Genomic DNA, 25,257 nt, shown 5'->3' with positions numbered 1-25,257 from the left:
GCATTTTACTGCTGTAGGTGTTTCAGGTTGAGCTAATTTTAACTACTTCATATACAGTTGGCTACTTCATATACAGTTGGCTAGTTTACATATACAGTTTACTGCTACAGCAGTGCATCATATTCTATAAGATCATATGTTTGTAGCGTCTCTGTCCTGTGAGAACCACATATCTCTAAAAAGTCAACTTTTCATGAGCTCGGAAAAACAGCCCCGTTTTCAGCTTTGTGACGATGAATTTTCCAGCTAATCCAAGGCCTAAGACGCCAGGGGCGCCCCAATAAAGTGGATCGTTAAAGTATCACTTTAATCACTTTTTGTACTATGTTGCACACTCCATGATACACTGGAACCAGTGATTAAATTGCTAAATTATAACATTTTAAAATCTGGCCATCCAATTATAAATATTAGAAGGAAAGTACATCAAATTAGTAAAACATAAATAAATAAATACAGGAAGAAAACCTATTATTCTAAATGATAAAATGTTATGATACATACAGATAAAAAAAATAGCCACAGACATACAAGACTACATGTGACTTTATTTTCGGGATATAGAGAGTTTTCATTAATTACAATAAGGAACTATAACAAGACTCTGCAGGGTTATTGTTCATTTCACACATAGGCCTATGTATCTGCAGGTCCCACTGCTGCCGCTCATTAAAACGGGGTCGCTGCAGTTGCGGTTTTTTTTCTTTCTTTCTTTCTTTCTTTCTGCACCAGACTGGCAGCGACTGACAGATAAAGAGAAAACAACGAGGTCTCACTCTGATATATTCTCCATCTACCAGAAGTAACACGTTGTAGAGCTTGGGGTCTTCTCAGTGTAGCAAAGATGGAAACGTAGTGTTTCTTAGACGGTCAATAAATCCTCCCACTTCCAACAACTATGTTCTATCAAATAGCCCAATTCTGTATGATAACAGTCTATTTACCAGCAGAGACACCTGGCTGCAGCCTGCATAGGCCTATTAGACTAATATTAAAGTAGGTCTACAGCAGGATTGCGTTGAGATATAAAAAATTAGCAAAACTTAAGAAAGAAATACATAAATAAATAAACGTATGTATACAGAAATGGGGTGCATTGAAAAAAAATGTGAACAGCGAATGTATAGGCATAAATATGCATTGACAGATCGATTTCCACCAAGAGGGGGCATTAACACTGGGCCAAAATAAGGCATATGTTCAACTGTAACAATGTTGTAAAACGATGCTAAATGTTTCCCCACCAAACAACGTCACCTTGAAAGAGCCCGTGCGTGAGGGTTGACGACGCCCACTCAAGCCGAGTCGGTCTGGAAAGTGGGCCGGGTTTTCGCCGATGAGTGTGTCGTCCTCCCAAAAGTGTAGACGATCTTCGGCGCTGCTGGTTTTGACAGCGGCGGGGGAGCTGGTGAGGAGAGCGGAGCATCCGTGTGGACCACAGCTTGCTGCTGCAGCGGCTGAGAGGGGGGACGGACACACTGGCCGGGCACGGTCCCTCAAACACACACACACACACACACACACACAAACACCCCTCGTCATTTTCTACAGCATCAGCACACACTCATTGCCGGGGGTAGGATACAGGAGCCGGTTTGCAGCAGACGGTGAGTTTGAACATGCCTTTCTCTTTTTCTTTCTTTTTTTCTTTTGAAGATGTGGATTACATTTTCCCCCCGTTGTCTTCAGTACCAACATATGTCGCTTGAGAATAATGGTGCAGTGGATATGTCAAGTCGGTGCATTTTCATTCGCCACAACATCCCGGTGATGCCGCTTGACCGGGATGACCAGGTGCCAATAATATAGCAATATGTAGGCGCTTGACGCCGATTGTCGATTTTGTTAATCTGGATTCTGCTGAGCATCAAAGGCAGACCATTGCAGCCTGTCTACTCACTGCATGCACTGCATCTTGAAGAGCAACCATCAAAGCAAGCAGAGGGAGAGAAAGCAATGTGTTGGATGAACGCATTCAGCGGCGGTTGCAGCAGCAGAAGGGTTTGTGCTTATTGTTGCTGCTGCCGGCCGGTGCAGCCAGGCCCCACACCGCTGAGCGGATTATTTGATGTCTGCCAGTGATGCAGCCAGATGTAGCTCAGCTCCTCTAGCTGTCAATTAAAGTGTTTCTGACTTCAAGGCAGGCAGCAAATCCATTAAGGCCTTGTTTTCAGATATTAGACTTAGAGGTATGAATAGGGGCAACGGCCTCCATTACTGATCAACATTCTTCATTGATTCTTCCATAAAATAAATTAGAAGGGTCCATGAAGGAAAATTATTTGTGATTTTTGTACGGGGTTCCCTTCAAAATGCTGTCTAACTATCAACCATGTGCTGTTTTTCATAGAGGGAACTACATCTTTCTACAGGTCTTCAAATGCAAAGACATAAGCAGACAGAAAGGAGTGGATTACAGGCAGTTGGCGTTGACACTGGATTGGTTACAGTCAATTCACCTTTTGGATGAATTCAAACCCCATTCCTAAAGGAATCTTATGCATAATCTTAAGCATTTGCAGTCAATATTAGTCCTGAAATTATTATTCAGTTCATCTATTAATCAGCCAGTCAAATAACCAAGAAATAATCAACCACAAATTTGATTATCATATCCGTCAATTTTCAAGCAAAGGTTCTAAGTGTTCTCTGCTTTTAGCTTCTTAAATTTGCTTTTACTTGTCAAATATAATAATAATAAGGACTACTTACTATTTTCAGACATTTTCTAGACAACATGATGAATCGATCAGTAAATTGATCAGTAATGAAAATAGTCAGTTGCAGCCCGTGTCCAGATACAGTTTTCTGTATGCTGATATGAATGTGATATAGAGTAAATGGACAGAGGGTGGTTGTATTTGATATGGTGCTATGGTGGAAGGTGGGCTGTCTTTGTATGTGTTTGTGTGTGTGAGGGAATATAAGGGGTCACCAGTCCCACAAGTGTCCCCCATTGTCTTAATAACATATTCTGCTTAATATGTACTACTGAAAGGCCTACATTGCTTCCACATAGATGCATGCAGAGTGGTCCTGTTGCTCTGTGGTAGAGAATTGATAACAAAAAGGCGAGTGGTTTAATTCTCATTGGGCCCACATGTCATTGTGTTGCAAGGATTTTCGCAAAACATATGATTGTTTGATTGGTGATATGTAACAGATGCTTGGTAATATTGTTTGCTGTATAGTATATGACCAGTGGGTATCACACCTGACTATAAAACAGAATCACTGTGATGGTATTAAGAATCCCACTATCTGACAGTACATGAGGTGTTAATGTCTGCAGTCAGCATCTGCTGTTGTTGTAACACTATGTGATGCAGTATGACATGTTGCGGTGTGTTCACTTTGACCCTCAACCATACTTCATGCAAATATTATTATATTATCTTTAATATATTTATGTATGGTATATATGTTAATTCAGTCAGTAAAGTCAGTTTTGCTGTAACTCCTGAGCTATTTTCTCTTCAGTTCTAAATAACAGAACAACTCTGCAAGCTTTGTATTCAGTTGGAAAAAGTGGTAAATCAGTTGCAGTGAACGGGAAGCTTCCTGTTGTGTTGTGCAAACCTGAAGCTGCACTAGAATGCTAATATCATCCTGCTAACCTACATTCTGAAATGTTCCAGTCAGCATTTCAAACTGTATTCTTGTGTTCAGGAACATAATGAGAGCCAAGACATTTATTTTTTCCTCTCTAAAAAAGCTTCCAACCTTTTGATGAGGCTCTCTGCAGTTATGTTAGGACCTTCTGTGAACCAAACCGAATAAAGAGGTAACATTAACAAAAAATGAAGCTAGATTTTACACAAATATCAGAGCCTTCTGTTGTACTGGAAAGATTCAGTAATATTTACTCTGCATTCATTTCATAGTGGTGCTTTGCAACAGTAAACCTCCACAACAGAACAGGCCTTTTTCACAGAGGACATTTTGATGATGTCACAGTAGGAAAAGCACAGGTGTAAACAATGGAATTAAATGGTGGCTCAATTCCATTTAGACACGTGAATGGATAGGAGCCATCGTTAATGAAATTAGTATGAACTGTGCTTTTCCTACTATAACAAGTAAAAATGTCTGCTGTGATACAGTATATGTTTGTCTTAATATTCAAACATACTATATCAGCTAAAAATACCTCAAATGAATCCACATCTTAAAAATATTGAACATCTGGTTTGTTAAAGTGATCATTTTACCAAGTACTTACAAAAAGCCATAATTTATTTGGGCTATTAATCAATTAGCATGATTAGGAGTCATTTTGAAAATGAAACACATACCATGTAATGCTGTGGCATGTCATGGCATGGCAGGTATTGTGTGTTGGCAGCACCATCACTGTTGGCGAGACCCCAAGAGACATCACAAGGCATGACTTCAGTCTCCTCTGACAACTCCCCAGACTGCCAGCACTGAGCCATTACTCACGGCAGATGCAGTGTCATCGTTGCTCTCCCATTTATCCACAGCCCATTAGACACAAGTCAGGTGATGGAGCTTATGGTTGGTTTAGGTGCATTCTCATTCTGCCTGCTGTCGCCTTAAGTGATGACACAATTTACAGACAAGGGAGGTGCATAATTTTGTGTTCAGGGCTGTTTAGGGATCAGGGTTGAGGTCAACTCCCCTTCATTTCACCCAGGTGACATTGAAACTGTGACATGTGACAGTGTTATAGCTTTCAGTCTCTATTTCTTATTTTTTTAATATAGATTGTAAGTGTGCGTATATAGTGTATATATTGTGACTCTCATACATTGGTACACTGTTGCGTCAGCCTATATCAGCTTTAAAAAGTTTTCATTCAGTCAATATTATTTTTACTGCTGATATTTGACTGTGGAATGGGCATTTTAAGGCCATGTTTTCCAGGAGTATGTCACTCTATGCAACTATAAAATTAGCAACAGAATAAGTGCTTTTAAGCATTTGTTAAACCAAGCTCATTACTTTGGGCTGAGGACAATTTTTTTCAATACTAATTATTCTGCCTATTATTACTTTTTAGTGATCGATTAATGGGTTGGTCTGTAAAATTTCTGCAAATAGTGAAAACTGCCACAGTTGCTGTCACACTGTCACAACTCTCTAATGGTCTTGAAATGTCAAGAAGGAGTGAAAAATACCCATCTAAGTTCTGAAAACCCAAGGTGATGTCCTTAAATGCCATGTTTTGTTTTGTTTTTCTGGACCAACAGTCCAAAACTGAAAGATATTACATTTACAGTGTCATCAAATGGAGAACAATGATTAAGAAAAACTGATTAATAAAATAACTAATTACTTAACTTAAGATAGGCATGCCTGCTCGGAAAAATCGTTCATCAATCGTTCAAAATCAGCTCATACGGTGAGGTTTTGGTATTGGCTTCTAGTCCATACCATCCTTGATATACTGAGGAAATGCTGCGAGATAATCTGTTTGCACATCTGCATAATGTTTATGTTTTGTGTTTCTGTAACAATGCATACTATGCTGTAATTATAGTTTTAATTCTCAGTCCCTGCACTCCTTCAGGCATTGCCACAACAAGGAAACAATGCTTCTTTTTTTATTTATCCCCAGAGGTTGTTAAGCTCTCTCCCTATAAGCAACTGCCAATGAAGTATGCAGGTGCACATGTTAATGAAGTCATAATAGGCGCATCCTGGGTTTTTGTCTTAGATTCATAAACTCCTGGCTCAGATCTGTTGGACCAACTGGGAAGCTGCAGCCAAATGAATACAATTAGTATCATAGATTCTTCTGTATGCTTTTGGTTAATAGCATCAGCACCCTGCGGCGATGATGATGGGTTAGTGGGTGGGAGGGGCATAAACCTACCTCCACACCCCCGCTGTACCCCCACACCTTTGGCTCACAGCTGGACATGTTTGGATGGCTGTTTTCATTAAGGGACCGGGACACATTAAATCAGCATGACTGGCTGAAGATAGATGAATTGGAAAATGGGGGACGGTTAAAGCCGGGCCTGGAGTGTGACGCTCTGCTGCTGCTGGTAGATTCCTGAAAGAGCAGATGCTTATGTTCTTCCTGCCTTCCATACAAGACAGATGGTTTTTTTGTGGTGTTTTTCTTCCTTTTTTGGAAAATGATGTTATTGCTGGGTGATGGGAGAGACACAGTTTTTGCACAAGGAAGGGCAATGAGGAGTTGTGCACATACCAAATGTGTTAGACAGGCTTGACTCAACATGAGAGTCTAATGTCAAATATACATCAGAGCCACTTAGCTGACACTGTATTCCAGTTTACTATGGACAGAAAATTAATCTGCAACTACAATTGAGTGATCGTTTAAATCACGTTTCAAGCAAAAATTCTGATATGAGGATTTGTTGTTTTCTCTGTTTCATGTCATTGTAAACTGAATATCTTTGGGTTTTGAATTTTCTGACATTTTATTAAAAATCTTATAGACAAAATGACTGAACGAGAAAATAATCATCACATTAATTCATAATAGGTAATAACTGTTTTAGTTGCAGCCCTACACTAAATACCTTACACAGTATCTCAGTATAAGAGTAGATATAGTTTATAGTCTTTCATTTAACTGTTTTAAGTCATTAATTGAGGTTTATAAACCAGGAGAGGAGAGGGGAAAATAGCAAAGGAAAGGAAAGGAGATGAGAGGAGGGGAGTGGAGAGGAAAGAAAAGAAAAGGAAAGGACAGGAGGGAAAGAGGAGGAGAGGAAAGGAAAGGAAAGGAAAGGAAAGAAAAGGGAAGGAAAGGAGGAAAAGAGAAGAGAGGAGAGGAAAGGAAAAAAGCAGAGGAGAGGAAAGAAAAGGAAAGAAGAGGAGGGAAAGAGGAGAGGAGAAAAAGAAAAGTGCAGTATTGGGGACAAGAGTGAGGAGAAGACATGTGGAATAACTAAGGAAGAGGAAACCAGAGCTGCAGTGAAGAGGAGATGTGGTGCCAGGACGCATCTAAGTAGAGCAAGAGACTGGAGAGTAATAAAAAGAGACATAGCATGCTGCTCCTACTACAGACACACACATGTGCACATACACATTCTATAAAAACATACATGTACACACTCACACGATAAGTCAGTAATTCCACTTTTATTCACCTCTTTGACATCATGCATTTTTTTAGTTTCCTATCAGGCTCTTTTGAATTGAATAGAGTCATCAGTAGGTTTGAGTCTGCTTGCAGGCCGCAGATGAGTTGTTTGTGTGGATCAGGTGGGCAACAGATGGGAGAGTGGGTGAGAGCAGAGGAGTTGCCAGACTGGTAGTAGCTGTCACTTGCTGAGTGTAAAAACATATCTGTCTGAACGGGTGATTTAATTTTACATACTGTGCCATACGCAGGCAAAGATTATTTGTTTTTACTGCAGTTTAATTTGAGTGTTCATGCCTTTGATTCCAATCATGTTAAATCCATTCAGAGCTTAAGAAAAATGCCACTTTTGCCAATCCAAATTCAGATCTTTTTATTCAGAAATTGCTATTATACATTTTCCAGTATCAGGAAGTATCAGGTGTTTGGCTCTCTGGAAGAGGAAAAAATACATAATATGTAAACTTATATCAAAGGCATATGGTTATATATATCCTCTTTTTTTTACAGTGTTAAGGGAAACAAAGGAGGAATGTTCAAATCCCAGTGGTGGGAGCTTAATTCATTGTACAGTAGGCTTAAAAATAATATTACCTCCATCTACCAGAATCTTTGTCACAGCTCTAAAATGATTAGTGAGGATTTAGGTCAAAGAAGCCATTAAAGAGCTCCTTTTATCACACCAAACATCCAATTGGTGCAAGGCACCAGCATCACATGATGGGTGTGAACCAACCAGCCTTAACAATGATTATTAAAGATGTTTTTACAGGGCATAATTGAATCTGTCAGCTACGGCTGGTTTTTAGCTTCTCTTCTCATAGGCAGATATCTCCCAGCCATGAAGAGAGATTCGTTTGATGGGGGGTTTATTTTAGAGCCTTTACACATGATTTGTAGAGTGTGTAATTATGTATTGCTTTTTAAGGTATTTCATTGGCCCGAAGCTGACAATGCAATGACAACTAATGCTCCCTGTGGCAACACTGATGTCACTGCCTATACCTTAGGATATCTACAGAATATTCTGGTAACATCTTTTGGCACATTTCACCATGTCATTATTTAGTAAAAGTTGTTCTCAGCAGCATTTTTGAATTGAAGACCTAGTGGTAACAAAAACACTTAATTGTTCAGGGGACACTTTACATAAAGAGCATCTGCTAATCATCAATATGTGTATGATGTGGGAAAAGCGGCTCCAGTTCAATGGAGCCTGCACGTGTTCTTGATCTTACTCGTCTGACCCCAGAGACAAGGCCTTTCTGAGGCCAGCCCGCCTTCAATAAGTGCCCTCTGGCCGTGCTGAAAGAATGTCTTTGTAGAAAAAGATAAACTGTCCAGTGAGCGGATGAAGAGGACGGAGAACAGAAGCCGTTCTCAATGTGGAAAAGTCATCTATCAGCTTAAGATGTGTCTGTTAACTGATAAACCAATTGAAGGCAGACAGATCCACATGTTTATGAGCATTGAAGAGAGAAAGAGAGTCGTACAACATCTGTCTTGTTAAACCCGCTTTGTTTATTCCAACAATCCACATGCTCACACTATGCGCTGCAGGGTAAATAGAAACCCCATGACACACACTTTACGCATTTTAATTTGTAACAATATTACATACGCCTCACATTTCATCAGTATTGTTCATGCCTCTGAAGCATACTAAATTACACTGAGCTGTAAGAGCAAGGTCTTGCTCTCAGTGACATGAAAGTAATGTATATGCATTATGAACACATTTAAAGTGTTTCCAAATGTTGTTTTGATATTTCAAAAATCTATAGCTATATAGAGTAAAAAAGACCCAGTTTACTTCCTGTAATTTGGGGAAACCTGAGACTGCTTCATCACGTGTGGTGAGCCAAACTATACAGTATATAGGATTTTGACAGCCATTGGGTAAGTAGATAAGTGAAAAATTACATTAAGATTATTAACGTTAAGCCAGTTTGGTGATAATTTGCCCTTCCTATTGTAAACAGTACACAAACCCATTTTAATGTACTTTCAGCAGGTGTTTCATGTCAACAGACCTGATGCAGTCCAGGCTGTGGGTACTATGACTTACTGTAAGAATAACTCATTTCCTGTTTGTTCTTGCTCAGCATTATTTGATGCCTTTGGATGCCTGCCGATAAGTCACTGGCATTTCACATCAGTGATAATGCCCCACCCTGCCACTCTACTCTGTCCCTATCTCTTTCACCCCTAAAACTGCTGAGCTGGGGCTGCCAGATACTCTGCATTGTCCTCTCAGAGCTAGGCTACTTTACTCACCCTGACGTATTGCACCCATAGCCGCTGTTGTAACAGTTTAGCTTGGACATGAGATATGAGACAAATACACTTCAGTTGAAGATGTAGGTATCTCCAGACCACCTCCTCCTACAGCTTTTTATGTTTTTTTTAGTTATTTTAAATTTATTTGTTTCAAGTTTTTATAATGCATATCAGCTTAGCATGAAACAAAGTTTCAGGGATCCTCTCTGTGGCTGGTACTGATCAAAAGGAGGAATAGATTGTAATCAGGTTGTTTTCTACCAAATTAGCTACTATCTCTGCTCTCCCAATCGCTGTTCTGTGGGGAAGAGATCACCCTGATGTCCCTGCTCAGATTGCTAAAATACATATACGGATGATTCTCACACAGTTAGATTTTAATTAGACACACTAGCTGCTCAAAGGGAATGTATATACAAAGATGTAGGGCCATAGAAGATTTGATTTCTAATGTGTTCATTTTAAAAATATATCATCAACAGGAAGTAAGGACATTAGTCATTATCTTGTCAACCATACAGTGACTGAGGCTACTTCCTATCCATCAGAAATCAACCTAATTTCTGACACATTTTTGCTATTAATCATTTTAGCTGTTACTACAAATGCTTTTCTGGCACAAATGCTAAAAGAAACTACATCTTCTTCTTCTACATCTTTGTGTAATCATGGGTCAGCTCAAAACAGTCAACTCACAAACCATAGTTGTGTCTTTGATCTTGTCCCATTAAGATACACAGCAAATACTGTACATCTTCATCTCTTTATACAAAATTCTGTGTGTTAATAATAACTATTATCTTTTTATCAAAAATAAACCATGTATCACCAGTAAGCAGGAAATTTATGGCATCAAATCTCAATTCATTTTCTTTTCTGACTCTCTTGCAAAAGAGAGACAGAACTATGCTTAACTATATTATATATATATTAATAAAATAACTTTTTCTAACAGCTACTTGCACTCATACACAGATAATTAACTGTTTTAATGACTTGGCTGGGAGCCAGTAGCTATGAAATTTCCAGAGACAATAATATAAAGACAGTGCTAGACAAAATGCTATCATTATTTCCAATCAAGTTCCATTTTATTTCTATAGAGCTTTAACAAAGCATTTGTCACAAAGACACTTTATAGACATACATACAATTTAGATTTGTAAAGAATACCATTGTCCACAGCATATCTTTCTCTTTAACCCACTCTTACTGACCTGGCCCTTTATAGTAACTCTCTCACACTCTCTCACAGTAACGCCATTACCACCCTCATATGTGGGTCTCTGGTCTGGAGCCTTGTGGTTGCCTCAACTGAACACTTTAGCGTAGCCAGCTGAATTTTCATGGACGTGATTGCTGAGAGTGACTTGATGTTTCCTGGTGAAGCCCAGGAATTAGACTGCAGCTGGCTATATCTATTTTTGCATGTAAAAATATGTACTCGAATACAGAACAATTATGAAATGTCATATAGGATTTCATGAACATATTTTCTGGCCTTACCATCCCATATTTCACTATAGCTATTAGAAGTATTTTACTTGATCACCAGGCTCTCCAATGCGCTCTGAACTTCAGCTTTTGGGGTTAGACCCCAACAGAAAAGCATTCTCTTTAACATTATATTAAAGATGAAACTCATTCACAATAATATGCACATATATAATATGCTGTGTATTTATCATTGATGGAAATATTTGTTTTTAGTTAGTTATTAGTGTACTTCTAACTTTAAAAAAATGCTTGAGCCAACTTTAGCCCGCACTTGTGCATGTCCTTGTGTTTTACTATGAATGTCATTGATGTCTTTTTTTCCCTTCTTGTGGAAGGGCATGGCAAGGAGTGAAATTGTCTGTGTGACATGTTGAACTCTTTAACACACATCATTATAATGTAATTATAAATGAACTTTAAACCTGCATTAATAGATTTTTTTGTTTTTTGGGCCACTTGGACACAGGGCAACAAGCTGTAAACACAACAATAACATATTAGCCCCTTCTAGAGTTGATATGGCGAACAAACAGTGGCTTCTTTAAACATCCAGCCGATACGGAGCAGCATTAGTATTTATTTGGAGTCATGTTCCTGGCCACTTGACGAATGTAAGTCCGATATTGACTCGTTACTTTTAGCTCTGTTTTGGTTTTCACCAACTCCTGAGCAAAATAGTTGTCTCTGTACTGTAGCTACTAAATCTGTCTGTTTGACGCTTGGTGCTGGGCAGGTAGCGTACAGTGGGTTTATCAGTACTTTATTTGCAAGAACAGCTGCCAGAAAAAGATACTGATGAGAGCAGTGTGAGTGAATCAAAGCAGTAAAGTTGTGGGCCGTAAAACCAAAACAAATATGCTATGAGCGAGCCCTTTCACATTTCATTTGATCCATTGCTTATATAAAAAATATTGACTAGAGCAGCTTTAAATAACTGAAGACACAATTTTATTTGTTTGCAAACCATATGAATTACTGCTTGTTGTTCCATAAAAATGACGTTATCAAATATGACATTTGAATGCATCCACTCTCTCTCTCTCTCTCTCTCTCTATCTATCTATCTCTCTATCTATCTCTTAGCTATCCATCCATACATCAATCTTTATCCTCCTCTCCTCAGAGACAGATAATTTCAGGGAAGACCTGACTGATGTGTATCTGCACTACATTGGACTGTACATCAAAGATAATATAATATAGAAAACATGTCTTTGTGCCCAAGAAGTTGATAACAATGTAGACCACCATTTACTTCATAAATGTTGTACCAGTGACCACCCTGCTCTCAAAAGAAAAATGTATGATGAATTTTATGCATGAAATAATTTCATGGAGAAACAACTAGGAGCAGGATATTGAATTCATGCAAAAATTTCAAAATTTTACTGGTTCCAGCTTCTCAAATATAAACATTTGTTGGTATTCCTAACCTTCTATAATATTACATTTGTATTAGTGTGTTAGTCAGACAAAACAAGCAATATAAATAAACCAGCTTGGCAATAGGCAGATAATTTGCTAATGAAAATAATCTTCAGTTGCAGCCCTATTGTCAAGATGTTAAGAAGTGTCTTTCGGTTGGTAATGGTTTTAGCTTTTGACCATTATTCCTCTTTAATAATGCAGTTTTCCTGTGTTTGACATACTGCATGATATTTGAGCATTTTTATCTTGCCGCATGACATCATTTTGCATCTGAAAATGGATATAGGAGAAATTCAGATAGGGACTACATCTACGAAGCCACCTACTGTACATAATTGAATATTTTCTTGATGGCATCAGACATTGAATTAACACCTGAAAATGGCTAAAAAAAACAACAACTTTGAGCTGAGTGTAGGGTCCCTCTAGCTGTGAGAGAGGATTCATACTTGAATAATTGATATCCTCTCACATATATATGCAAAAGTATGGCTCTTCTCTTCTTGCTTAGAAGCTCTGCCCCTGCTTTGGTGTATCAAAGCCAGGCCACAAAATACTATACTGAGTGATGAATTATTGAGTGCTTTGCCCCGCTTGTCACTTGTACTCACACTCCCCCATGTAGTAGGGTCGAATTTGGGATGATTAGGGATGTACTGTCCTTGTTCTGTCAGAGAAATGGGAGAGGGATACAGCTCCAAAATCAGGTTTAGGATTTGTTTGTGGTTCCTTTTCTCTGTTAATTTTCTTTTCCTTTCACCTTTTTGTGGTTTGGAATTGACTGACTTTTCTCACAGTATACCCACACCAGAGCATTCACATTAAAACACTGATTGCTAGCGTGTATCAGGAATCCCAAATCCATAAGTATCAGCACACGGGGTTGTATTGACACTCGGATTATTGATTTTGGGATTAGGGCCGGGGACCCAGAGGGCATCAGTGTTGCTGAAAGCAGAGGCCCCTGTTTTTAGACAGCTGTGTGATCCTTCACAAGCTCATTAACACAGGTTGGATGGAGTCGAGTGGGTTAACTCAGTTTATCTTGTTTAGCCAAAATCCCTGTGGTCAGATGGGCATTTTGTTACATCTAGCCAAAAGCGGGGATTCAGTTCCAATTGAGACAATAAAGATTAAGTTTTACTTAATCAAAGTCATAATGTTAATATTCCTCAAATGTGGCATAACCTTTAATAGACTAGTAAACATAATAGAAGAGAATGCCTTTGTACAGATGGAGTTGTAGACTGTCCCAATGTAAACACTTTGCCACTTTGCTGCGAAATACTCTCATTAGTTCAGACAGCATCTGTTTTTAGAGTACCAATGTGCTGAGTGGGGCCTTTGTATAGAGATAGCTACAGACTCTCTTTTACAGCTGGGTCCATGCTGTCTGGCCTGCCACAAGCTCAGCACCACTGGCCAACAAGGCTGTAGAGCCCTGTGGGCAGCAGTGAATAGCATATGCCTGCAACGAGAGATTGAATGATAGCAGACTGCTAGGGTCTGCTACTTTGGTAGGTCCATTACAGAACCTGCCTTTACATGTATGTGAAGTTTTCCTCACAGTATTATTGATCTTGGATCAGATTTTTGCATTTGCATCTGTATAAAAGTTAAACTTTCAGACAAGCAGCTTATCGTCTACAGGAAATACTTGGAGTTGGCTCGAGGACAGATCTCTTTGTACACTTGGGGTTTATGCTCTCTTGGTGACTCCTTTTTGTATTGATCACCTTAAGTGGGTTTGAATTCTGCTAAGTCACACTTGTCCTGCAGGTCTGGGCCTGGCTAAACAGGGGGGAAAAAAGTTTGTTTTGTATATGTACTCTTGTGTCAGCACAAGATTGCACCTCTCCTTATCCATGTTGGCTATTAGCCTTGTGGTAGCAGATGTTGGTATAGCCAGAGGGATATGGACCAAAGACTCTTGCCTTTTGCTGCAATTGAACCAAACAGCGTGCTTAATAGCAGGGTGATTAAATAGTAGAAACAGTTGAGAAAATCAATGTGGTTTCTGCATTGAAAATGTAATGGCAAACCATTGTTGTAGTTAAACCTGCAATAACTAATTTTCATTTGGGTACATCGCAACAAAGACAACATTGACGTATTATCACCTTATAAAGTTGATATGGCGTGTTAGCCGACAGTTGCCTAGCACATCCAGCAGATACAGAGCAACATTAGCATTCATTTGGAGTCGTGTTTGTTTCCACCTAATCAATTTAAGTCCACTCTACTTTTAGATCTGTTTTTAGTCTCCACCAACTGCTGATGGAAATTTTTGGCTTTTTTGCTGCTGAATGCTCCGTTATGTTCACCAGCTAGTTGCTAGCTTTGTCTGTCCACCATTTGGTGTTAAGCCAAATTCATACTTTCTGAGTCCGGGTGACCGTGAGCGTCCGCTTTGGTCCGCGTGACGTAAATGTCATCATCCACCCATGTCCGCGAGGAGCCTGGGCAGTCCAAAAGTTGTGACCATGGATAGCAAGCACTCTGATTGTGCATGCTCCAGATAATGGAGCAATGGAGGGGACCTTTTGTAGTCGCTGCCCGACTTTGGATGTGCTTTGATTTGCACGTGCGTTCCATTGATGGCGCCCAAACACAGTGGAAAGTTCCAAATCATCCAGAAATCTTGTGCTATGTCCGCCCACTGTGCTTGGGACGAGAAGGCAACAAACTCCAGCTGCAGGCCATAGAGCTTGGCACATCTCAGAAATAATCCATGACACATTGTTACAGCCCAATCTGTAACTTGCCGCTATACTTTGCTGCGAAGATCCTGAGGCATGGAACGCCAGACCCCCGCGAACCCTGATTGTAGTATGAATGGAACAGTGTGCGCGGTACGCAGATGCGGGACACAGAAAGTATGTCTGAGCCTTTAGGCAGGTCATGTACAATAGGTTTAGTTTCTTACTGCTTTTGGGAATGACCAAAACTATGAGCTGAAAGACGCTAAAACGCTCCATAGAGCTGAGCAGAACTGCAGAGTTGGGTGATAATCCTCTGTGGGTTCATCACTACCAGTGACCCCTTTCACATACAGTAGGCTACATGTAATTATTTGACATTGTGATATAACTTTTTTTAAGAGACCTGAAAAATACATTTAAGAATTTGGAACAAGAATATAAACAAGGTGAAGATTGTGTTCTGGAGTCTAAGCTCTAGAGATGAGAGGTGTAGATTATAGTCATTTGAGGAATGGTCAGAGATTGGCAGGTGTGTAAGAAACAGCACGTTAAATATTGATTTCTTCTGCTCCAAAAGCCATGTAAGGGTGTCAAAGGATAGATATAGTAAGTCCTCCTCAGTCAGTCAAGATTGGTGTTAAATAAAGAGGTTATTGGGACACACACAGAGAGCCTTTTCTCAATGGATTGTCATCTACGGTGTCACAAATGTATCACATTAGCATAAGAGCAGACATTTTATCCAAAAGGTTTTAATAGAAAGAGTTTGACATTAGTACACTGTAAAACTGTGACTCTTTGAGCCTTTCATACTGGTGCAGCTGACTCTTTGTGGATTGTTTTGTTTACTGCATTTGACTGCAGGTCAATGTTCATTGTCAATTTGTTTAAGGAAAATCAGGGCAAAGGTGGGAAGTAAATAAAGTAGGTTTTTGCGTGTGTTCGTGTGTATGTATGTGTGAATCCATGTGTATAAGTAGCAGTATATAGATGCATGTGTGTCCAAGTCATGCTACAGTGATCCTGCATACCACAGCAAGGAAGCAACAACACCACTGCATTACTGGACCATGATAGCATCCAAATAAGTCCAACCAAGCTCTTTCATTTTGCTGCTCAGGTAAAGTCATGAATCATGGCTGTCACATAATTCAGGATTGCCTCGGGAGCATTTGCATGTGGCTTCTGTTGCTTTTTAAGGCTTCTTTTGTTAGCAAAAAAAATGTAGCCACATTAACAAAGTCTATTGAGCCTTGTCTAATGTGCTATTGAGTGTTTATTTGACCTCAAGCACCATAAACAAATATAACACTTATAAATACGAAAAGCAGACCACACAAGCATGTTCATTCAGCTAACACAAGAGCCCTGGCTAGTGCATAATTTTGCTGTTTAGATAGCGCTCTGTTTTGTCTGCTCGTAGCCCCAAGTCCGTTTTCAGAAGTGGACTGCTAATGTCAAGTCTAACCAGTCTAGTGAAGTGTGTGTTTTAGAGCTTTCACATTCAATCTAGTGGAACTGCTGAGTGGAGTGTAATTAGTCACTTTGTGTTAGCCATGCACATGCACAGACACACAGATAATCACATCTCACTCCAATCATGCACACGCTACATATTAGCATTTCACTGTTCACACTGTTACCTTATGGTGCTAAAACGGTTCATGCTGTCCCATCTGAATTGTTGAGCAAGTGTTTTTTAACAATGATACTATCATTGCAACTATTCCAAACCCATCTCCTACATAATACATTTATATTCTACTCATTTTCTTTGCCAAATACATTGTGGAGGAAATTAAATTGTTGCCTGGATTATGTTCATCTTTTTTTGCTCAAATGTTCAATCCTGGAGGTGTGACAAGTTCAGGCTCCTAAAACATTTGGAAAGATTGTGGTTTTGGTTAATAAAAAAAAAAAAATCAACACGTCCTATCTGCTTCAAATCAGCATTGACTGTTAATATTCCACTAAGACCATGATCTTTCCATAGCCTTAACCAAATGCTTGAGTTGCTTAAACATAACCGAATAAATGATAATCATGCTTCAGTTGCCAGAAGCAGACATTGTAGGGAAGCGTATATTGTTGGTAGTTTGCAGATATGTTCGGAGGAGCTAGGGCCAAAATTTTGTACCCATACGATTGAAAAAAGTCCCTAGTCTGGGGGTAGTAGTTTTCAAAGGTTCAGGAACTTTAGGGACAGTGTTTGCATTGCTGACCGTCGCTAAGTGGTCAAACAAAGACACCGCAGCTGCTTCAACTTGTGTATCGCTTCATTCACAAAACAAGGAAGTACTCAAGTAAAGACAAGGGGTGGACATTTCTCTTTGTCTACAGTAATACTAGCTGCTCTGTGAGGCTGTTTTTAGGCACAGTGGTATTTTGAGCTAAAGGCTAACGTCAGCATGCAAACATGCACATTGGAGCCTGGTTATGTTTTAAAATGGGGGAGCAAACTTGGAAAGATACATAATTGGTGGGGGTCCTCCCCTAGAATTTTTTTAATTTAAAACAAATTTCCTGAAGCAGGGTTGGCTTGAAAACATGCTGGACAAGGAGTGAGTGCTCTAATAGAGGTTTGGGAAACACTATTTTAGGTTAGTCTGCTGTTGTGTGGGGACGAGGGAGAGAGCAGGGTAGCAAATTAGCTACATAGTTACATGTAGTTATAGTTGTTAGTTACATATTAACAGTAATTGGACAAAATCACAGAGGGGGTGTAGTGGTAAAATAAAAGGTGGGTAAACAATAAATGTCCGCTGGCTTAACTGTCCAATGTTAGGTAATAGTAAACTCATAAAAAGGTGAGTAAATCCTGTTGCATTTGAAAAAGGTGGGTAAACTATGTGAATTTACCCTCCACTACATCCCAAATAATAAAATCAGCAGGGCTAATGCAAAATATTAATAGCCACTTTGATTTGGATCCTTAGTGAACGTCCTATCGCCACAGCTGAATCCTATCCGATAGCAAATCTGTTCTGCATTTCAGCGACATTACAATCCTACTTTTCGCTAATTTAGAGTTTTGCTGGAGTCAGAGGGTCAAGCAGGTTCATTCAACATATGCTAGCTTCTCTTTTCCTGTCTTTCCCTATGTTCTGTTTTCAGTCTATGATTGCAGTTAGGCTTAATGGCATGTTTCTCACCTTTGTAAACAGTCAGACTTCTGTGTGGTTTGACAGACTGTGATTGACAGCCAAAGCTTGCTGTGGCAAACGATCAGCGACGAGTTCGACTGAACCACCTCAAAAGGGTGGTCCAAAAATGTGTGATGTTTTTGTCAGTTGCTGGAAATAGGTCACCATCATTGATATAGGCTTCTTAAATATACTCACCTGATTGCCGGGACTGTACGATGATAAGTTTATTTCAAAAAAGACAAAAAGTGGGGTATGTAAGCAAAACCAGAACTTTGTTCCCCCAATTGAATAACGGGGATGCATTTGCGCTACTTGCTTCATTGCTATACAGGTGTCTATGAACATGCACACAATGACCATGGTAACATGCTGATAAGGTGTAATGTTTACCATGCTCACCATTTTAGTTTAGCGTGTTTGCATGCTAACATTTGCATACCTCTAAGCTCAGAGTTAGGACTGAAATTTCATGTTTGATGTACTGTCAGCAGGATGTAGCCTGATCCATACCCACATTTAAAATTGGAAAGCAAGCCATGATATTTTCTAAAAATAGCAAATTTAGTAATCCTGCCATCGCTCATCTCCAGTTTTGGATCTTCCTTCAAAGATTCTTGTGTCGTGCGATTGCTGCAGGATATACCAATTACACAGCTGTGAGGTGCTTTTGTTTGTGTGGTGTGAGACTAGCAGAGGAGTGAGAAGTGTGTATAGTCTTTTTTTCAGTATGATAAAAGCCACAATCTGGCATCACTCTCCATGTGGTGGCTTTGTTGAACCATTAAAAATAAAAAAAGTGGTATCCCATTTACAGTAATCTCACTTGGTTACAGCTAGACTGCCAAACAGAATGTAGCAAGTGTAATATCTGTCTGTCACAGTAAGCCGTTGTGGTGTGTCTGAGCAGCTTTTCTGTTAGCTTGTCGCTTCCTCATCACAGCTTTAAGCTGAGAACAAGGTTTTTGTGAGGAGTCCTAAATTAATGAGATCACATAGAGAAATCCCTCTCCACTGGTGTTACTAATATTAGGAGGCCTCAATCCTCTGTTCTTCTTCTCCTGCCTTTCTCTGTATCAATATTAGATGTCTCCCAGGCATCTTATAGGTCTATACCCTCCACTGTTTGCCCTCCCTTGTTAACAGCCCTTTGTTCCTCACACTCTCATTTCCACTTTTCCATTTCTCATTGCCCACCACTCATTTTCACTGTCATTGCTTTACTCTCCATCTGTCTCCATCTTTGTCTTTCCCTCGCCTCCCTTTTGTGTTGGTCCTTCAGATGAGATGGTCTCTAGGGTGCTGGCTGCATGGGTATTGTATTTTTTTGTCAGTGTTTCTGACATGTCATGCCACTGATAGCTGCTCGGTTAAGCACTCTGGGTGTTATTCTGCTTGACTCTCTCCATGGTGATGCGAGTCACAGCCTCTCAGATCTTGATGGATCTATGGCAATAATGGCCACTATTAGGTCATTTTGTGAGAGATGGTGACATAGTGTACTACATATTGAAGACAATACTCTGAAGTAATTGATAATTAAGTACAATGACAACTGAGTGCAGTCCTCTTGTGTCTAAATATGTGGAGAGCTTTTTCTGCATGAAACAAAGTGTTAATATTAATGCCAGAGAAAAGTTCACAAGTCTATCTAAAAAATAACATATGTACATTGAAATAGTTATCAGTCACTGTAATCATTCTTCCTCTCCATACTGGCTGTGAAGGGATCCCTTCCGAACGTGACTCCAGTATAAGAGATGAGGGACAAAATCCACAGTCCTCTTTTCATGCAAAAATGCTTCTGTAAGTCAGATAAAGCTAATATGAAACTTCAGCAGTCTTCCGAAGTTTCCGAAGTCTTTTTAACACAAAATTCCCACTGTATGTTTGCCAGGACAGTGTTTCCCTGCTTTGTTTCAGTGTAGGGAAAAAACACAAAGAAAGAATTTTAAACAGAAAAGTCTTTAACAAAACTGTGGAATTGGAATTGTGTTAGGAAGGGATGTTTTCATGGCCACTATGGAAGAGGAATGAGTACAGTAACCAGTAAGGCTTTCAGTGTACATGTAGGCATCTGAGTATTGTTTTAAGATAAGAATTGAAAATGTGACATATTCTTTAACTTTAAACTTGACAAAACCCAAATATATATCAGTACAGTAAGATGTGTATAGTATTTTTCATGTTGGGTTACTTTTTATATATTTAAATTTTAAATTGAGTGTAAGTATAACATGGTAGCTTTTATCTCTTGTGGGGCGCCATAGTAAATACAAACAGTGCTTCATTGCATGGGACTGTGTTCTGTAAAGAAAGCCATACTGAATGTCAGACAGGTCTTTCCTATATCCATGTTTGTGTTAAATGAGGTTTTCAAGTCCTCCCAGCACGGCCTTAGGAGGAATATCCCTGCACTGCCTGCGGAAATCCTGCATTACAGTTTTTCTCAGTCGCTTTGGTACATATCTCAGATCAGAATTGAAATTCTCAAAACTACCTGTTCACTTCTCACATCATTGTGTCACTTGTGCACATCAAAAAGCAGTTTCTCATTTCTTTGAACAAGTTGCAAACGCTTTGGTACATCCATGCAAATGATTATGTACAATTCTCTGTTGTTTCCTACATTATCAGTTGCTTATGTCATGTTGATCAAAATGTATTATATTGGGTCTCTGTTGAATAGTCTCACCCCCCACAACATTTAGGCACAAGCTCATAGCATAAGTCTTTACATGCAAAATGGTTGAACAAGTTATCATAATATGTCAAGCATATTTCTATACTTTCTATATTTCCATTAGACTTTTTTCTAAATCTGTCCTGAATTGGTAAATTGCTTCCAGGTGAATCTTGACTTTCTCTAACGAAGGTGCTTCTCATGAAGCATCAACTAGCAGGTATATATATAGCCGGAGCAACAGAATGTTACAATGTTGGACAATAGAAGAACAAGGAATTGGACGGGGTCAACAGCCAGAGAGAAGACGAAGAAGAGGAGTGAGGCTGCGTGGTGGAGGAGTTGGAAGGCAAAACCGAGGAAGAGGCAGAAGAGGCCGAGGACATATGCGCGTTCCTGATGAGATTAGAGCCACACTCGTAGACCACGTTCTCAATCATGGACTTACAATGGCCGAGGCTGGTCGAAGGGTGCAGCCAAATGTTGGAAGAACAACTGTGTCCTCGATTATTCAGACTTTTCGTTGACAGAATAGGTATGTAATCTAACAATAGGCATTGTACACTGTACTTTCATTACTAATTTTTTTTTCCCCACATAGGACTGCAAGACAAATTCACAGGGGTGGCAGAGGGCCCCTTTTCACACGTGAACAGGAGGAGGCCATTTGCACCATGGTAATAGAAAACAATGCAATAAGACTAAGGTAGATACAAAGTGCCATTATAGAGGACAACAACATCTTTCAAAACATCCAAACAGTCAGCATCTCAACCATTGATAGGGTGCTGAAAAGACACCAAATGAATATGAAGCAGCTCTACACTGTTCCGTTTGAAAGAAATGGTGAAAGAGTGAAGGAGCTGCGTTGCCAATATGGTAAATACAGGTAAAACATGTATAAGCATGCAGCAACTGTACCTCAGAGTAAACAGTACAACATTGTATAGTGATATACAGTACAGTAAGTGTGAACTTGACACATTGCATCTTCTTTTCTACAGCCATAGCAAATATGTGCTGTATACATTTGATGTAACTGTATCTTGACCAAAATGAAAATGCATGTAATTCATAAAACTAATTTTGTGTCTTCTGGATATAGCGTATAATGGAACTGGAAGCAAGTGAACCACCGCACAGCTTCCTCTACATGGATGAAGCTGGCTTCAACCTAACAAAACGTAGAAGGCGTGGTCGAAATATCATCAGCCACAGAGCTACAGTTGATGTGCCAGGCCAACGGGGCGGAAACATAACCATGGGTTGTGCAATCTCTGAGAATGGTGTGCTAACGCATATTCCCATTATTGGGCCCTACAATACAGAGCGTCTTGTCACCTTTTTAGACACTCTCTACAGGGATCTCATCCCTGAACAAGAGAGGGGTCAGATTGGAGATGACCTGCCAAAGTATGTGATCGTTTGGGACAATGTCAGTTTCCATCGTTCCAACATCATCAGGCAATGGTTTGCTGCCCATGACAGGATGCTGATGGAGTTCCTCCCACCCTACTCTCCATTCCTTAACCCCATTGAGGAATTTTTCTCAGCATGGAGATGGAAAGTATACGATCGTCAGCCACATACACAAATGACCCTTCTGGCTGCATGTGACGACATCACAGCAGATGCCTGCAGAGGCTGGATAAGACACTCAAAAAGATTCTTTCCACGCTGCATTGCAAGAGAAGATGTTCGTTGTGATGTGGATGAGAATTTGTGGCCCAACACACAGGATCGTCAAGAGGTGTAGGAAGATTGTAATTCCTTAATGTAATTTCTACAGCACCACATGTACAGTTTTTCCTATGTTAAAACTTTTGCAGGTTATCCATGGTGTTTTGCTATTTGTACAAATTGTTTTGAGAAATGCACTTACTGTTTTGCAAATTGTGAGTTTGATTCGAGAAATGTACCAAAGCGACTGAGAAAAACTGTAACATAGAAATCAAACTCTAAGGCAGGCCTCTCTCTCACTGTGACTCATTTGATGGACCCGAGCATCATAAGGTATTTAATCTGCATTGATGGTGGCCAAACTGCCCGTCTTTTTCAGTCAGCTCACAAATCATCTTTTTCAACAGTCTATTTCTTCTGTTTGTTGCTCCAAACCTCCCACTCTTCTGTTCTGTCATTCTCACATTTCCTGTCCCTCTCTGCTTCACTCTCGCTTTCAATACACTCCCTCTGCTGGGGCTGTAAAATGAGCCTGATGATTGGATCCAATCCCCAGAGAACACTCGTACCTAGACACTTTTACAATATGCTCCCCTTCAGTTGCAGAGAGCTTAGCAGAGGATCAGCTGCAGAGGAATGCTACTTCCTAATGTTCCTTCGTCTTGATTTATCTGTCTTGCTCTTACCGTCTGTATGCATGTGTGACATTCTTGATGACTTCATTGTGTGCATTGTGTGGTGTCGAATGGGAACAGTGGGGATGGGAGAATCGTCCCTTTAACCTCTGGCGGGAAGAAAAAAACTTTCCGGAGGCAGTAAATCTCTCTGATTAAACCCAGGTCTCTCTAACTGCTCTTTTTGTGTGGGACTGGACTGTGTTGTCTGTCATCGGAAGGATGCTAACAGAATTAAAAAACCTTTCAATAGCCATGGTAACCAACCCCCAAGTCTCTGTGTCAAACACACACACACACACACACACATATATACAAACATTACAAGGGAATGTGTGGGGGTTTGAATGCTCAGTGGAGACTTAAAAAGCAGCTATAAAGGCCCTACCTCAAGAAAGATCATGCTATGTTTGCTATTTTGTACTTTTTTTGCCATATGTGTGGACACCCTAAACTGTTTTCACAGTTTACTAAAAAGGGTGAAAACTACTAAGTGTACCAGTGCAAGAGGACCGTGGAAGACCAGTAATATAGTGCTTTTGAACACCAGGAACATTTTCCTGGGAATTTATAATTTTAACTGCATGAATCTAGTTTCAATTTTATTTCCTAATCTACCAAAAAGTTTCCTCTCTAGTATGTGCTTTTCAGTCAGCCAGAAACTCAAGGTGGAATCTTAAGTACTGAAAATCACTGACTAGTCTTATTGATCTGCTTTGGCTTATTCACAGTTTTTTTTTAAACATGTTCGAAATGATTTTGTTTTTGTTTTTTAATGTCTACATGTCAGGGGATTTTGCAATGGCAGCGTGGAACATTGTATCTATAGGACACAATGACATGGTGCACTAAACCCAACCTGGCGACCATCTTAATGAGATCATTTGTCATTTTCTGTGACTATAGGTACATGTAGACAGATGTAAATTGGCACAGAACACACACACACACGGAGAGTAATAAATAATAACCCCCAAGGCCTACACCAAAATCTCGTCACGCACAGATAGTATGTCTGATACCGGAAAACAGACACCTTCAGGCTCCAGAAAAACAGTCGTCGCTGGTCCAGGTGCTACTGCTTCCATAGCTGACTACCAATTCACTGTGGATACATGTCACACAATCTAAATGTATTTTGCATTGCATTGCTTGGTAATTTGACACAGCAAACTGTGTTTAAAAGAGCAGAGCACTCATCTATTTCTATAGAGCACAAACTTTTTTTCTTACCTTGAAACTACCGTATATACTGTGCTTCTTATATGTATGTAATATTGAGGTTAGAATATTTTATGGTGAATTTCAAGCCTATTCTTCTTCTTCAAAAGGATATCAAGCTACTTGGATTTACAATTTGGTCACTCAGTCATTTCAACCCACATTCAAATTAGTGTCTTGTGTATATGTGTTTATGAGGATGTGTATTAACCCCCTAATAGGGGAGGCAACATAGGGATTGTTTTAATTTACCAGTTTGTGTGTGTATGTGTGTGTGTGTGGGTTAATATCGTAGGTAGAAGTGGGCGTGGAGGCCAGGCAGTCAGGGCGTGTGTTAAGTGTTTTTTTCAGGCAGCTGCTCCTGCCGCTGATTGCTGAGGCCCCTCAACACACACACTTGCACCCACATTTCTATTCATGCCTGGGGTCAGTTATTATATCACAGTCGGCAAAGCCCCCCCCGGTACCACACACCAAAACGTTCAGACACATGTAGTATACTGGTTCCCAGTGGATCCATAAACTCAGTCAGCCAATTGAAACAGAAGATGGATAGTAAATCTGAGGGGCACCGGGCTTTGGGACATACAGCTTTAGTAAGCAAACAGTGATCTCACTGTAGTTGGTATAAGGACATTCAGAGAAACACTGGCCTTTATCTCCAGGGAATGTTTAAATATTCACAGAGCTTAAATTTCACATTCACACTGTCGTCATAGAGATATTTTAGTTCCTTACTCAAGATGTAAACGAATCAGATCTGTTTTTGCTTCATGAATTCTTCTGAAGGCTCATCATACAGATTCAAAATATTAAACATTAACTCTACACTGTATATTGTGAAATACTTTAAAATACAATGCAA

General features: G+C 39.7%; 1 protein-coding gene across 10 annotated transcripts in view; it reads left to right on the top strand.

Annotated features, from left to right (window-relative positions):
- The first annotated feature begins 1,308 nt into the window (after positions 1 to 1,308).
- The window catches only part of nrcama (neuronal cell adhesion molecule a), a 61,104-nt gene continuing 37,155 nt past the window's right edge, over positions 1,309 to 25,257 (top strand). For 2 of the 10 annotated variants that reach the window (XM_044185711.1, XM_044185710.1), the window contains exons 1-3: positions 1,312 to 1,607; positions 21,419 to 21,494; positions 21,923 to 22,567. In XM_044185711.1, coding sequence (XP_044041646.1) covers positions 22,512 to 22,567 — 56 coding nt within the window. In that variant the 5' untranslated portion in view covers positions 1,312 to 1,607; positions 21,419 to 21,494; positions 21,923 to 22,511. Of the gene's footprint in view, positions 1,608 to 21,418; positions 21,495 to 21,922; positions 22,568 to 25,257 lie in introns of those variants that run through there. The other 8 variants (XM_044185718.1, XM_044185717.1, XM_044185715.1 and 5 more) reach the window with 7 other exon arrangements.

Source organism: Siniperca chuatsi, linkage group LG23 (genome assembly GCF_020085105.1).
Source record: "Siniperca chuatsi isolate FFG_IHB_CAS linkage group LG23, ASM2008510v1, whole genome shotgun sequence".
NCBI lineage: Eukaryota > Metazoa > Chordata > Actinopteri > Centrarchiformes > Sinipercidae > Siniperca > Siniperca chuatsi.
Note: the sequence above shows the minus strand (reverse complement) of the source record. Positions and strands in the feature narration are given on the sequence as shown.